The sequence below is a fragment of the Arvicanthis niloticus genome, chromosome 14 (assembly GCF_011762505.2).
Source record: "Arvicanthis niloticus isolate mArvNil1 chromosome 14, mArvNil1.pat.X, whole genome shotgun sequence".
NCBI lineage: Eukaryota > Metazoa > Chordata > Mammalia > Rodentia > Muridae > Arvicanthis > Arvicanthis niloticus.
This window is the reverse complement of record NC_047671.1, coordinates 13271615-13285909: the sequence shown is the minus strand read 5'-3', so window position 1 is coordinate 13285909 and position 14295 is coordinate 13271615. Positions and strand designations below refer to the sequence as shown.

The 14295-nt window shown below is 40.4% G+C and overlaps 1 protein-coding gene and 1 pseudogene across 5 annotated transcripts in view; one reads left to right on the top strand and one right to left on the bottom strand.

The window, feature by feature from the left end:
* Smad2 (SMAD family member 2) overlaps nucleotides 1-14041 on the top strand; it is a 68889-nt gene extending 54848 nt beyond the window's left edge. For all 5 annotated transcript variants that reach the window (XM_076912442.1, XM_034517961.2, XM_076912443.1 and 2 more), the window contains 5 exons: nucleotides 61-114; nucleotides 1361-1573; nucleotides 3904-4041; nucleotides 4213-4357; nucleotides 6474-14041. In XM_076912442.1, coding sequence (XP_076768557.1) covers nucleotides 61-114; nucleotides 1361-1573; nucleotides 3904-4041; nucleotides 4213-4357; nucleotides 6474-6597 — 674 coding nt within the window. In that variant the 3' untranslated portion in view covers nucleotides 6598-14041. The remainder of the gene's footprint in view (nucleotides 1-60; nucleotides 115-1360; nucleotides 1574-3903; nucleotides 4042-4212; nucleotides 4358-6473) is intronic.
* Nucleotides 3318-3642, bottom strand: LOC117719726 (large ribosomal subunit protein eL33 pseudogene; annotated as a pseudogene).
* Nucleotides 14042-14295: the final 254 nt, after the last annotated feature.

The window sequence follows — 14295 nt, the reverse complement described above, 5'->3', positions numbered from 1 at the left end:
TTGTTACTTGATTGTAAGTTCTGGAGAAATGTCAATGCCAGCTTTCTTCCCCCATTGCAGGCTCTCCAGCTGAACTGTCTCCTACGACTCTCTCTCCTGTTAATCACAGCTTGGGTAAGTAGCTGGGACTCCTTTGTTTTCTCTGTCTTAAGGAGAGTTCTCTCTGGAAATTGCTTTTTGTATGTATGAGGAAAATAAAATTATTCAGATGGTATATACGAGTGTCTTTAAGAATGGTTGATACTGTAGTTGATACTAAAGGCTTTTTATTGGTGGTTAGGAGTTTATGAACAGTTTGAGTCAATAGAACTGTTCTCTATGAAGTTGTATAATTTCAGGTTTTTGAGGGGTGTTTCTTTAGGATATACTTTACAGTGGCAGTCAAGAAAGATGTGTGCATACACAAGTCACATATATGTGTGCACACACATTTGTATTGCTTATTTTTGGCCCACATTTCCCCTGCTGTTTTATATTCTTCAGCTTCTACATATTTGAAATTTATTTTACAAAATTGTCAGATTTTTTTCTCTTGTGATCTTCCTTTCGATACAACTCAGTAAAAATGAACAAAGTTAATTGCACATGGTCCTTGTCTTAGGGTTTTCATTGCTGTGCATAGATACCATGACCAAGAACTCTTCTTATAAGGACAACATTTAATTGGGGTTGGCTTACAGATTCAGAGGTTCAGTCCATTATCATCAAGGTGGGAGCATGGCAGCATCCAGGCAGGCATGGTGCAGGAGGAGCTGAGAGTTCTACATCTTCATCTGAAGGCTGCTAGCAGAATACTGACTTCCAGGCAGCTAGGCCCACAGTGACACACCTACTCCAACAGGGCCACACCCTTTAATAGTGCCACTCCCTGGGCTTACCATATTCAAACCAGCACAGTCCTCATTTTCTGTTAGTAAGTCATCTCTTGGTGCTGTAGTTTTGTCTTTCAGTGTTTCTTCCATGTATGAAGATAGTCAGATGTCAGGGAAGTGCTTTTTCTCCCATTTTAGGATCTCTTCTGTTTACTCAACTCTATATATTTCATCCTGTCCAAAATTACCTTCACAATGCATTTTAGATATGCACCCAAGTACAGTAGGGCAACCTATTATCTCTGTTGTTATTATTTAAAACGGATAAATAATCCAGCATAAATTAACTTCATGAGATGGGGAAGTTTTAAAAAAAAACTGTATATCTAGTATGATCAATGGAAATAAGTTTTATATGAAAAACACTGAAACTCTGGTCTGCCCTATGGAGACTAGCACAGATATCCCAGTGACTTGTCAGCCTCTGGCTGGCTGTGGTGCACAGTGTGTCTTCTGTTGTTTATGCAGTATCTCTTCTCCTACTTTAGATTTGCAGCCAGTCACTTACTCGGAACCTGCATTCTGGTGTTCAATTGCGTATTATGAACTAAACCAGAGGGTTGGCGAGACCTTCCATGCCTCACAGCCCTCACTCACTGTAGACGGCTTCACAGATCCATCCAACTCAGAGAGGTTCTGCTTAGGCTTGCTCTCCAACGTTAACCGAAACGCCACTGTAGAAATGACAAGAAGGCATATAGGTAGGTTTTACTTTCTTTGTATAAAAAAGTGCAATTTACTCATACTACAGACAGTAGTGTATAGTATTCAAGCAGAAGCTTGGATGGAAAAGCCCATCCTTGTCTCCACCTGTGAAACCCTTTGATAAGACCTTGGTGATTATTAATTTGCAAACTTTGTCTTCAACTTCATCTGTATTGGGCACTCTTTAATAGTGGGACATCTTTGGTAAATACATGTAAAAATAACCTGCTTGCTCAGTCTCTTAGTCAAAGACAAAAAACAATAAAAAGACCATGTTCAGTCAGCTGACTTCATCCCCCTCCTCCTAGTGATGTTATATATAATTTAGAATAAATCTAGGGGCTTCAAAGTATAATGCGGGGACTTCTGACAGTCCCATAATGCATCCAGGCACTTGGTGAGGTTGGCATTACTTTCCCAGTAATACTGAGATGCTGCCTGCTGCTTCTCCGAGGCAGAAAATGGAGCATGCTAGAGGCTTCATGCATAGGATTTAGAAGAGATGAGTGTGTAGACCTGATGTGAGAATTCAGGTCTTCTGTTGTGCTAGACATTAAAGAAACTTGTCAAACGGAAATACTCCTACTTGCTCCTGGTTTAAGTTTGAAATGATTATTTTTATAAACCTTATTTGCATTAATAGATTTGTTGTTTTAAGTTTTTATCTCAATTTACACATCTAATGTGGTAAATTTCCATGATTATAATTCACATATACATAAATTGTCTGAGAAGGTTAGTATTTTTTAACCAGCAAGGCGAAAAGTGTAGAACTACAAATGTCATCATGTGATCACTTCTTTAACCTCAGCTTCTGCCTACTTGGGATTAACCATTTCTTCACATGAAAAATGATGTTGATAACCAAAAATTGATGCTGATTCTGTAAATAACAGGTAGAAAAATGTGTGGGTGGCTTTGTATGAGCTTCTCAAATCTTGTTACTTTGGATTATCTTGCTAAGGAATCCAGATACCACTGCAGATACAGGCTGTGAACTGCCTCTCTGACCTGACTTACGTAGGTTTTTTTTTTATTGTCCATGTTTTTGTGTTTTAATGAGACCTTTGCATTTTAAAGAAAATTAGTGGGTTCCTCTGCCCCTTTTCATGCCACCCAACTGAATTTGAGTTTACTATAATTTTATTACTTTTTTTTTTTTTAAACTTGCTAGTTCCTCGTGTGATTTGGTCAGGGAATTGTCTACTTTTGTACTTAATTGCTCTGTCTCCTATTCACCCATCCCTGTGCTGGGTTTCCAGGACTCAGATGCACAAGCACACTGCCCTCGGACTTGAACCTCCCCTTTTACTCAAAGCTAAATGCATGATTGATGTCTCATGTAGTCCTAAGACAGCAGGATGGCGGTGTCTTCGTTTATCCTCTCCCTGTGGCTGGCTGTTTGGTTGACTGGAGTTCCTTCTGCCTCATAATAGAAGCAGATGTGTGGCTACTTCAGCTCCATCTGAAAGGTCTCTTAACCTAGCATGTGATTGCACTACAAAGTAGGTGGTTACATAGCAAGTCGGACACGATTTTTTTTTTAATCTTTCCTTAACTTAGTGGGCTCCTTAAAGAAAATTTGCCCAGACATTAATTAATTTACTCAAAATTAACTCAATTTTTAAGTGACTTTTAAAATAACAGGTAATTTGTATGAAACCGTCTCACTAGTATATACTTTATTGTTGAACTATTTATTTTTATTTATTTATTTATATTTATTTACTCTCCATTAGTTTAAATCTGGGATGGGTACAGCATCACACAGATTCTGTGTCCAATGGCCTTTGCAGGAAGGTTGCTTCGGAATTTGGTATGCCACTGTTTCCATGGGCCCGAGTTACCTTCCCTCAGATCACTCTGGTTTTGTTTGGTTTGCCTCCAGGAGTCACTGTATTATTTTTTGCTTTGTACACATAAGCACATCTCTTGCTAAGTAGAACTCAGTTTCATCTTGGGCATAAATGCCTTCAATTTTAAGAAGAGCCTTGTGCTCTCTTTGGTTCCGGAGACCTTGCTTATAGCCAGAAAAAGTGGCCTTGCACCACAGCCTTCCAGACATGCTTGTTTTTAGAAGTCCTGTTCCCAGCAGGCCTCCACAGGCACCAAGATGGTGGAAAGAGGAGCATGACTTTAAAAAGTCAAAATTATTGTTAAAAATTCTTGAGAAAGATGCTGTGGTATATTTTGGAATTACAGTTCAAGAAAGCATGGCGGCTGTGAGCAAAAGCCATGAAAATATTTTAGAATTTGTTCTGGATGATGCACAGGAACATGGAAGAGAACAGTCGTTCTAAAGCTAACCACCTGTGCTTTGTTTTAGGAAGGGGAGTGCGCTTGTATTACATAGGTGGGGAAGTGTTTGCCGAGTGCCTAAGTGATAGTGCAATCTTTGTGCAGAGCCCCAACTGTAACCAGAGATACGGCTGGCACCCTGCGACAGTGTGTAAGATCCCACCAGGTATGGACTCAACCTTGTAAATAACCCTCCTGTCATTTGCTTCCCTAGCTTTGCTAGGTCCTAGTGGCTAGGAGTCAGGAGCTGGTTTGCATGCTCTTTCTAAAACATAAATCTTTTTAAAATTATTTTCTAATAGTGACAATAGTATGTTTTGCTGTCTCTTGATTCCAGGCTGTAACCTGAAGATCTTCAACAACCAGGAGTTTGCCGCTCTTCTGGCTCAGTCTGTTAACCAGGGCTTTGAAGCCGTTTATCAGCTAACACGGATGTGCACCATAAGAATGAGTTTCGTGAAGGGTTGGGGAGCAGAATACCGGTAGGAACCCCACACTCAAGTTTCTAGTCTCTACGCTGTGGTGGTTTTTATTCCCTTCTTTGCATCTTCTGTAGTTCATTTATGTCTGTTTTCAATTGATCTTTATATGTAATAATAAAAGAAAGGGGACTAAGTATGTAACTCAGTGGGTGTAATGCTTATGTGTCCTGTGTGAGGTGCTAGACTTCATCTTCAGAAACACATAAGGCAGGTGTTGTGTGTCTAGGAGTTCATGGCCGTGCATGAATTACATGAGGCTGAGACATAGTGAAAATTGGGGCCTGCAGATAAGAAACTTGAAATTATAGTATTATAGAACAGAAGACTAAATTGTATGTAAACACACATTTTATAAAACCAGAGGTGTCTACTTTGTACTCAAGGGATGCTTCCTGATGGAATGGCACATGATCTAGGTTCTAGAAGATGCATGTAGGGTTTCAGGAGATAGGAAAGGGAGTGTGGAAACTGTCAGTCTGGCAGCAGAGTAGCCCTTTGATTAGAAGTGGGATAAAAGAGACTGAACAGTTCAGTTGAGAACAGCTGAGCATAGTCCCCCTCATCTGTGGTCTCACTTCACATTACCCTAGTCTGCTGGTGTTGGTATACGTTATCTCCCAGCCTGCTACATATGCAAGCATGGCAGAAATTCTCATGTGTAGAGAATCAGATGTCTGTACTTAGGAGTTGGCTAGAGCACACTGAAAATCCAGGCATCTACTGGGATGATGCCATGTGATAAAGAGCTCTGCATAGATACTTGGACACTAAGCTTCCCCTACAGTGCTTTTAATGATGTGTGTATCATGTATATATATGTGGATGTGTTCTTGTGTGAATGGCAATGCCTGTGAAATCCAGAAGAGGGTTATAGATCCCCAAGAGCTGGAGTTACAGGTGTTTATGCGTTGCCAGATGTGGGTCCTGGTAATTAAACTTGGTCCTCTAAAAAGAGCATTGCATACTTTTACCTGCTGATCCATCAGCCTGTTGGGTGTCCCTAAATGCTATTGGGCTAAATTGTTTAGAAGAAGCAAAAATAAATGTATTGACTAACTAACTTTGTGTGGCAAATAAGAGAGCTAAGTCCAATGCCTGAGAGTAAGTAACAAAATGTTCTGTGATCCAGGGAATAGCCAGTGCCCCCTGTTAAAGCACTAGAAGGGGTTAATTTTGCTTTTTAATCTAGAAGCCTGAGGGATGTTACTGACAAGGATGTTGCTTGTTGTGTGTCTTAGAGAAATTTTAGTTTCAAGTCTTTACATTGTATGGCAAGGATTTAGCAAGGTCAGCAGACTTTAAATTTGAACCTTGTTCCAGTTAGGGTTCATTGATATATATATGTAAAAGTAGGGTGACCATATGTGTCAGTTTCCTAGGTTTGTCTCCTTATGGCCTCATTATTTATAAGTAGTACCTAAATTTTCTCTCATTGGTGTCCTATTTGAGGTGATAGTTAAATAATAGTATCAGTAGACTAATTTAACTTCATAAGAAAAGGATGCTTTTGTAAATCTTTCAAAAAGATGGAATTCTGGGGGAATTGCTCAGTTGGTAGAACTCAAAAATTGGCAAGTATAAAGACTTGAGTGTGGGCTTGGGGATTTAGGTCAGTGGTAGAAGGGCCCTGGGTTCGGTCCTCTGCTCTGAAAAAAAAAACAGAAACAAATAAAACAAAATAAACAAAAAAAGCAAAGACTTGAGTGTGCAGCTCTAGCACCCACAAGAACCAGACATGGCTGTGTCCACACCAGCATGGGGTGGAGATGGGGGTGTTGGGACTGAGGAACTAAGCCTGAGGCAGATGGATTCTAGGAGCTTGCCAAGAATAGGGAGCTTCAAGTTCAGTGAGTGACCCTGACTCGAGCAAACAAGATAAAGTTGAGGAAGAGACCAACTCTCTTCTGGCTTCTGCTTGCACCTGTAAACATACATATGTACCACACATAAATAAAATTTTTGAAAAAGGACAACAAAACTCATTAGTTCATTTTAGCAGTAAAAATCAACCATTTTAAAATTAACTACATGCAAAACTAATAATTACTCTAAAAAATAGATTTTGGTATATACAGCCCTTTAATTTCCTAATTGTTTTTTGTGTTCTTTCAAACAGGAGGCAGACAGTAACAAGTACTCCCTGCTGGATTGAACTTCATCTGAACGGCCCTCTGCAGTGGTTGGACAAAGTATTAACTCAGATGGGATCCCCGTCAGTGCGATGCTCAAGCATGTCGTAAAGTCCGTCACCAGCTGAGCTCATCAGAGACTTCACGTAACAACTCTTCCGTCGTAGTGTTCATGTATGATCCCGTGGACTGTTTGCTATCCAAAAATTCCAGAGCAAAAACAGCACTTGAGGTCTCATCAGTTAAAGCACCTTGTGGAATCTGTTTCCTATATTTGAATATTAGATGGGAAATTAGTGTCTAGAAATGCCCTCCCCAGAGGGGAAAAGAAGACTTAAAGACTTGATGATGTCTTGTTGGGCATAAGACAGTGTCCCAAAGGTTATTAATAACAGTAGTGGTTGTGTACAGGTGATGTGTCCAGACCCAGTATTGCAGTACTATGCTGTTTGTATACATTCTTAGTTTGCATAAAAGGTGTGTGTGCTGCTTCTTGGTCTAGGCAAGCCTTTATAAAATTACAGTACCTAATCTGTTATTCCCACTTCTCCGTTATTTTTGTGTCTTTTTTAATATATAATATATATATATCAAGATTTTCAAATTATCATTTAGAAGCAGATTTTCCTTGTAGAAACTAATTTTTCTGCCTTTTACCAAAAATAAACAAACTCTTGGGGGAAGACAAGTGGATGAACTTGGAAGTCCTTGACCCTAATGTGTCCAGTGAGTCCTAGCAGTCTGTCTTTTCGTGACCGTTTTCTGCTGAGTTGCATTAGAAGGAAACCTTACTGGAAATTTCCAGGCTCTTCATCCCATTTCTGTTCTGATACAGAGCAGGACAGCATAATGTCATTGCGGTAAATAGTTGCACTGATGGCTTCTGGGTTAGTTAATTCTGAGTCCAGTAAAGGTTTGTATGGACAGTAAGTCCTTTTGTCTTATAACCAGACTTCAGCAGATGATAACTGATGTGTATAACCAGTTCTTCTGTTGATTAACTTGCGTCTCAAACATGCACAGGTGGCAGTATAATTATTTTCAGGGCTATTCTAGAATCATCTCAGTATGTTTCCTTCTTCCATAGCCAGTCTTAATAATAAAGTACTTTCTGTAAAGGCAAGCGACCTTTGGGCCTTGTTTCACTTTACTACCCGGTTGTATTACAGAGCAGACCTTTTGTAAGTTTTAGATGCTGAGGCATCGTCAGCAGATAGGGCCATCTGTTTTTTAAGTGTATTGTATGTAATTTATAAATAGAATGTTATTTTACCTAGTTTCAAATTTTTAAATATTGTGAGCTAATCTGTTTAGCAAGATTTCTAGCCCACAGTTAGCTTTGGATTAGCTCTTCTTGACTAATCCTGGTCTGTGGTTTACTGCCCTTTCTGCTCTGCATGAAGGAGACCCCAGCTGTCCTGTTGGCCCTCCTCCGTTCTGCAGCACACAACAGTCATGTCCAGTGTTGACTCCCTCCTTGTTTGCAACTCCGCACAAATGGAAAGTACTTCCTGATCTCCTTTTTGTAAACTTTTCCTATTTTTGCAGACAAATACCTTTGGTACTTACTCTTTGAGACCATAGTCACATGTATGTACAGTAATAGTCACATGTATGCACAGTAATAGTCACATGTATGTACAGTAATAGTCACATGTATGTACAGTAATCAGTTTTGATGCTTTTCAACATTTAGCTGTTTTCTATTTGATATTTCTCATTTTCCTATATTTGTGTGTGTGTTGTGTCCATGTAAATTTGGTATAGTAACTTTTTATTCAAATATTTATTGTTCACCTGTTAATGTGCCAGGAACTTCCTTAACCTTTGGGTAAAGGTGAACAAGATAGCTATAGTCCCTGCGTTTGCTAAGACAGCAGTTGGTTTAACTTACACTCAAGGGTCTGCGCAGGAGGTAAACAGGGTATGTCTAGAGAATGGCAGAGAGGGTGCTTTTGGTAGGACATTGGGAAGGCATCTGGAGATCGATGCTTAAGCTAAAACCTGACCTAGAAGAAGAAAGCCATGTGAAGAGCCAAGGGCAGTTTAACACTGCTGAGACAGCATCACACCCAAAGGCTCAGGCTCAGAGACTCACTGTCAGGTATTGTAATTGTGCACACACCCACACATGATGATGACAATGGTTGTTCAGTTTAGAACCTGTTGAAGGTGGGACAGCTTTGTGCAGGCTGCTTCTGTCATCTCACTGTAATCTATTCCTCAGACCTTGTTGTACTGCCTTCTTACACCAGGTCAGTGCCACTTACTTTAACAACTCCGTTTATGTAAATGCTCACCAGTCTGAACACCCGCTGCTGGCTTCTGGACTTGTTGCTGCATACTGGTTAGCATTGCTTCCCTTCTGCCCATCCTGTGGTCAAGCAAGTGTCCTGTGCATTATTGCTGTTGAGCCTTCTGGAGATTGTCACTGTACATAAACTGCCCCTCACTGGAAGATTCCACAGACTGGAAAACTTGAGCTGTCAGGACAGTTCTGGGACAGAGGACACCTTTGGAAGTGGCAGGAGATTATCAGACATGTTAAAGTGACAACAGTGAGACACAGCTCCATGATTGGGGTTCAGGAGTAGGTTTTCTGTACAGTATGAAATGGTGTTTTCTTTGGGAAACGCTGCACTACTGAGCATGGACTGTCGAAGTGTAAACTCACATGAAAAGAATTCAGTGGTCACCTTGCTTTTCACAGACGTGCTGTCTGCAGACGCTACACTTTGTCTACCGTGGCCTAGTTTTTGTTGATTTTACCTTTTTTGCAGGAATGGTTTTTGTTCCAAATGATTCCTATGGCCTCCTCTTGGTTGATTTGTGTTGATTTAAGTTATCCACATTATTTAGCATTGTGTCTCAGTGGTAATTTGAAAGCCTTTTTGCCATATTCGAATGTACAGCTGGATTAGGCCAGTCCTTTGGAATGCCACTAAACTGGGCTCTGACACAAAGAATCTTTCCTGCTAGGGTGTGAGCCACACCAGTTACACTTACTATCCATCCTGATATACATTCAGTCAGTATAGTTTCTGCCTGTTGTTTACCCAACCACTGTGATTCCTGTGATTCTGGGACCATGTCCTGGCCCTGAAGTTAGTTGGGCTTAGTCCTGTGAGAGTTCCTGTTGCTTTCAGGGCCCGTCAGTTGGCCAGAAGGAATTTGTGTGTGTTTCCTTTAGAGCTGAATCTTCTAATTCTATACTTTTGTCATATATATATATATATATATATATATATATATATATATATATATATATATATATATATACAAAAATATATACATATACATACATGTATGTGTATGTACATATGTATGTGTGTATATATGTATGTGTATGTATATATATGCAGATTGTTTAGTATCTAGTGTCTTTACCTTAAACGATGCAGCTTAATGTAGCTCATTTGTCTGTTAAGCCATCAGAATTCCCCCTTTGTTTCTTTAATTTCACCTTCATTGAGCCTTTGTTGTCAGTTCATCTGGACTAAGACTCCAGGTGGAAACAGTCAGGTTATTAGGCTTTTGCTAGTCGAGATCAAAGAAAGCAGATGCCTGTTTGCCTTCTCTACCTCTTCCAAGAGCAGCCTGGAGGGTAGCTGGTCTGGTGGTGGGGTATAAAATAACAGGAGACAATCTAAGGTGACCCTTCCAGCTTGCCTGTGTCTTCCACCTCTCCACAACTTTCTCAAGTGTGTCTTCACAGGCAGCTAAGGGCCTTTCCTCCCACTGTGGCTTAAGGCTTTGGTGTCCTGGTATATCAGACTTGTCACTTGTCATACTTTTGCGTGAGCACTTTGATAAACCCCAGGCTTCCTTGCACCTTCCCCTTTCCTGTCCGTCAGGTCTATTTTCTCTGTATGTATTCAGTATTCTTCCCTTAGTGCTGTCCATCTATCCACAGGCAAGCTAGTGCTGGTTGTTCCTGGTCCCCTATTGGAATCTTACAAGTGGCTCTGGAATTTTGCCCTGTTAACATGTTCTTGTGACTGACAAGTAGCAAACTGTCAATGTTATTTATTATAATTTAGATGGTAACAGCATCTCCATCATAGTTTGGGGACAGTCTAGAGCAGTGGTTCTCAACCTTCCCAATGCTGTGATCCTTTAGTCAGTTCCTCATGACGTCTGACCCCCCCCATCATACAATTATTTTGTTGCTACTTCATTACTGTAATTTTGCTACTGTTATAAATCGTAATGTAAATATCTTTGTCCCCTTTCCTGAGGGGTTGCAATCCACAGGTTGAAAACCACTGTCGTAAAGTGTCAGATTTAGTACAGTCAGAGTGATGGTGGTATGTGGTCTTCAGAGATAGAACTCTGCCATTAGCTCCGTTTCTGTTTTCCAGCTTGCTGGATTATTTTACTTGTTCAGACTACCTTTTGTCTAAGGAGATTGAGGAACAAGTTATTTCTTGGAATATAGTTTATGTATTTAAATACTTGCAGCCAGAAGATGCTGAGTTAATCTCATGAGTACTTTTGCGATAAGAACTGGCCTCATGTTTGTGTTAATTCTTGAATAGAGACTTTTACCTTGGACATTATAACTATACATGAGCGTTGCCTCAAACACCTTAGTTTTAGTGTATGTTTGTGTGTGTGTAAATGTATATACACATGTACCCTCAGAAAACAGTGGGGTTATTTTAACAGTGATGAAAGATACAATGTTTAAATCTCAGATCTCAGTAAAGACATTTGCTTGTAGACATTTTCTTCTCATGACACAATCAGTGTATTTAAAATGAAATTACCAGTCCTAATTTGGCTATTTAGCTGGTATGCTGATGTTTTAGGCACTGTGGTGAAAATCATAAGAAATCAGTTACCACCAGTAAAGCTTTCCATATACCTCGTCCCTAACTGTACACCCAGTGCTCAGGGTTAACTTTTGAAAATCTGTCTGTTCTTCATTTGTGTATCCCCATGAGATTGCCACTTAAGAGACCCTGGAAGTACCTCCATGAGGTCAGACTCCCACACCTAATGCTACCCTAAATGAAGATAGCTCAGGCCTGTCTTGGCTGTGATAACAGAAATGATTTTCCAAGACTTCTTGGGGCCTTTGTACACCAACCTCCTAAGTGTTCATTGGCTAGCTTCTGAGTCTTCGAATGGACCCTAAATTTCACACATGCTAGACATGTAGGATCCCTTGGGAGAAGGGATGATTGCTGGTTTGCTATTTTGGGATAGAAGGTAAGAATTTGTTTCTTGTTTCTGACTTGAAGTAATTTTTAAACAACCAAATACACAATATAAGAACAGATATAAAACTTTAGAGTAATGGAAAACACTCCAATTAGTCTACTTCCAAACCAGCCGTTCATTCCCCTTCCTCTCCGTGGCTTTAAGGTTCCTGGCTAGTTATAGTGTTAATCACTAAGCAACTGTATGTTTCTAAGGCTATTAAGTCATGCCCTTCACAGTGTTTTGGCATAGGGTTGGCTTTGGGGAACATTTGTCTGTGAGGATGGAAGTCTGTCTTCCTGGGGAGAATCTCTAAGAAAGTGTCCAGCCACCATCAGTGTCGACATTGGTGAACTGCTGCAGCTGAGGAGAAACATGCATTGAAGGGCCATGCCTAGCTCGTGCACAGTAGTCCCTTGCCTCAGAAGGATAGTGGATTATTGGCTTGTAGGTGTACTTTACAGAGATTGGTTTAAATCATGAGAATAATTTACCAACCTCTGGCCTCTGAACACAGCCATACCGTGTGTGTACTTACTGATCCAGCCTGTGTCTTGGTAAAATGCAGAACTTAGGTTGGGCTCGCATCAGACCAGCTTTTATTGACTGTAATATAAGGTATTTAACCCTGTTGGTGGCAGTGATCTGTGACATTCAGAACTTTCTAGGTGGGCTAAACCAAGAAAATCCACAGTGATTGGCTAAGGGGCTGCAGCTTCGCTGGTTGCAGTTTCAGCCAAGTCAGAAAGCACCAGAGAGTGCTGTTGCCTCTTGCTTCAAGGCCGGCCTTCCTGGGAGAAAGTACACAATAGTGGGACTCTGGACTTCTGCAAATACCCTCAAGCTTGACTGTCTTCTATATAAAAAAAAGAATGTGAGAGTAGTTGGTGTTGGAGGTTTTCACATTTAATGGGATATAAAAGATAAACAAAACTGGAATTTTCATTTAGCTTAGAAAATCTCAATACACGGTAAGATGCTATGTAACTGGTGGGAGCAGGCGACTTGGGAAGCCTTGTCTGAAAGTGAGTTTCAAAAGTGAAGTCTTATATACTACCACTAAATATACTTGGTCTCAGTTAACTAACCTTAAGGTATTTCCGGGCTTCTATCTCTTCAGCCAGTTTGGAGGAAGTAGCCTTTAGCAAGAGCTAAAAGTCCAATGTCCTTAAGGAGCCTTATGTACTTGAAAATTCTTTTCTCTGCACATGTTAAGGGAAGGTGACCAGTTCCCTGCCATGCCTGAGACAAGTGTCCCGGATGTACAATGCTAAGTGCTAACCAAAGTGAGTCCCAGGGTTCCTGGGAAGAGTTGTGCTCCTGAGTGTCCTCAGGACTTACTGTCACACTAACGGTGTCATAGTTGATACTGTGTTGGGTTAGCCTGTGGCTGTCAATAAATTTAGGACTTACCTGTGTGTTCTGTAATCACTCATTACTATGGATGTAACCTAAGATTTACAATAACACAGTAAGGAGCAATGGAGTTGAGTATGTAATGAAAAGAGGCAACAAGATAGGGGTGATCTGTGTAGGTGTGAGTACATTTTGTGTCCTTAGGAGTTCTTGTAACAGAAACAGTGTGAAATGATAGATGCCTTCTCTTACAAGGGAAAACATGGTCTTTGATGCTTTGGTCTCTTTCCCAGTCTGTCCTTCTCAAGAAGCCAGAATGTGATACTGTGTTTCTTTTTGGTGGATGCTGTCTTAAAGTTACTAAATGTGTCATCCAGAAGCAGATAAAGGAATCAGTGTCCCTGTAGAGTTGGAACCGTTTGCTATCAAGTCTTATATCCCACTCTCAAGGTGCTTACCAGCTAGACTGAGCTCAGGAGCCAAGGGTTGTTCTAAAACGCCATGGACTTCATAATGCTGTTTGGCAGACGTAAACCCTGTTCCTGCTCTCCGGTAGTCCTCAGTGGCTGATGCTATGCACTGTGATGGAGATACTAAGTGTGTTATTTGTAAGCCTTCTCTCAGTGATTGTCAGACAATGGTGTGTGTGTGTGTGTGTGTGTGTGTGTGTGTGTGTGTGTGTGTGTGTGTGTGTTTTAATTAATGAGCTGAGGCTTTATTACAGCTGGTTTCCAGTTAAAATTGTGAAATACTTATTTCCTGTCCACACCAAATATATTTCAGTCTATTTAATGTATTAAAGAAATAGTTCTGCCTAAGAAAATGTTGCTTACATGTTCTGTGATTCCTGGTGCATTTTATACAGATCTGTGTGTGTCTCTGTGCATTCACTTCCTGCCTTTGCTCTCTGTGTTAACAGCCCTGTCGCCCTCGGAAGGAAGGTGGACACAATTCCAAGCATTAAAAAGAAACATTTGAGTTATTTACCATGTCATTATGGGACCCGATTTGTTTTGATTTTGGTGTAAGGTGGTCTTTCTGAGATAATTACATTTGGGTATCTACTGTCTAACTCGTGAATTAAAAAAAGGGATTTTGTATGTATGCGGGTATAGTCTTAAGGATATATCTTTTTTTTTAAATTTGAAGTGATACACCTGAGCTTTTCCTGTCCCTTTCTCAGATAAATTGGCCCTGCTTACCCAAAACACTGCACAGTAGTAGTTACATGCTTTAATTCCAGTTTGC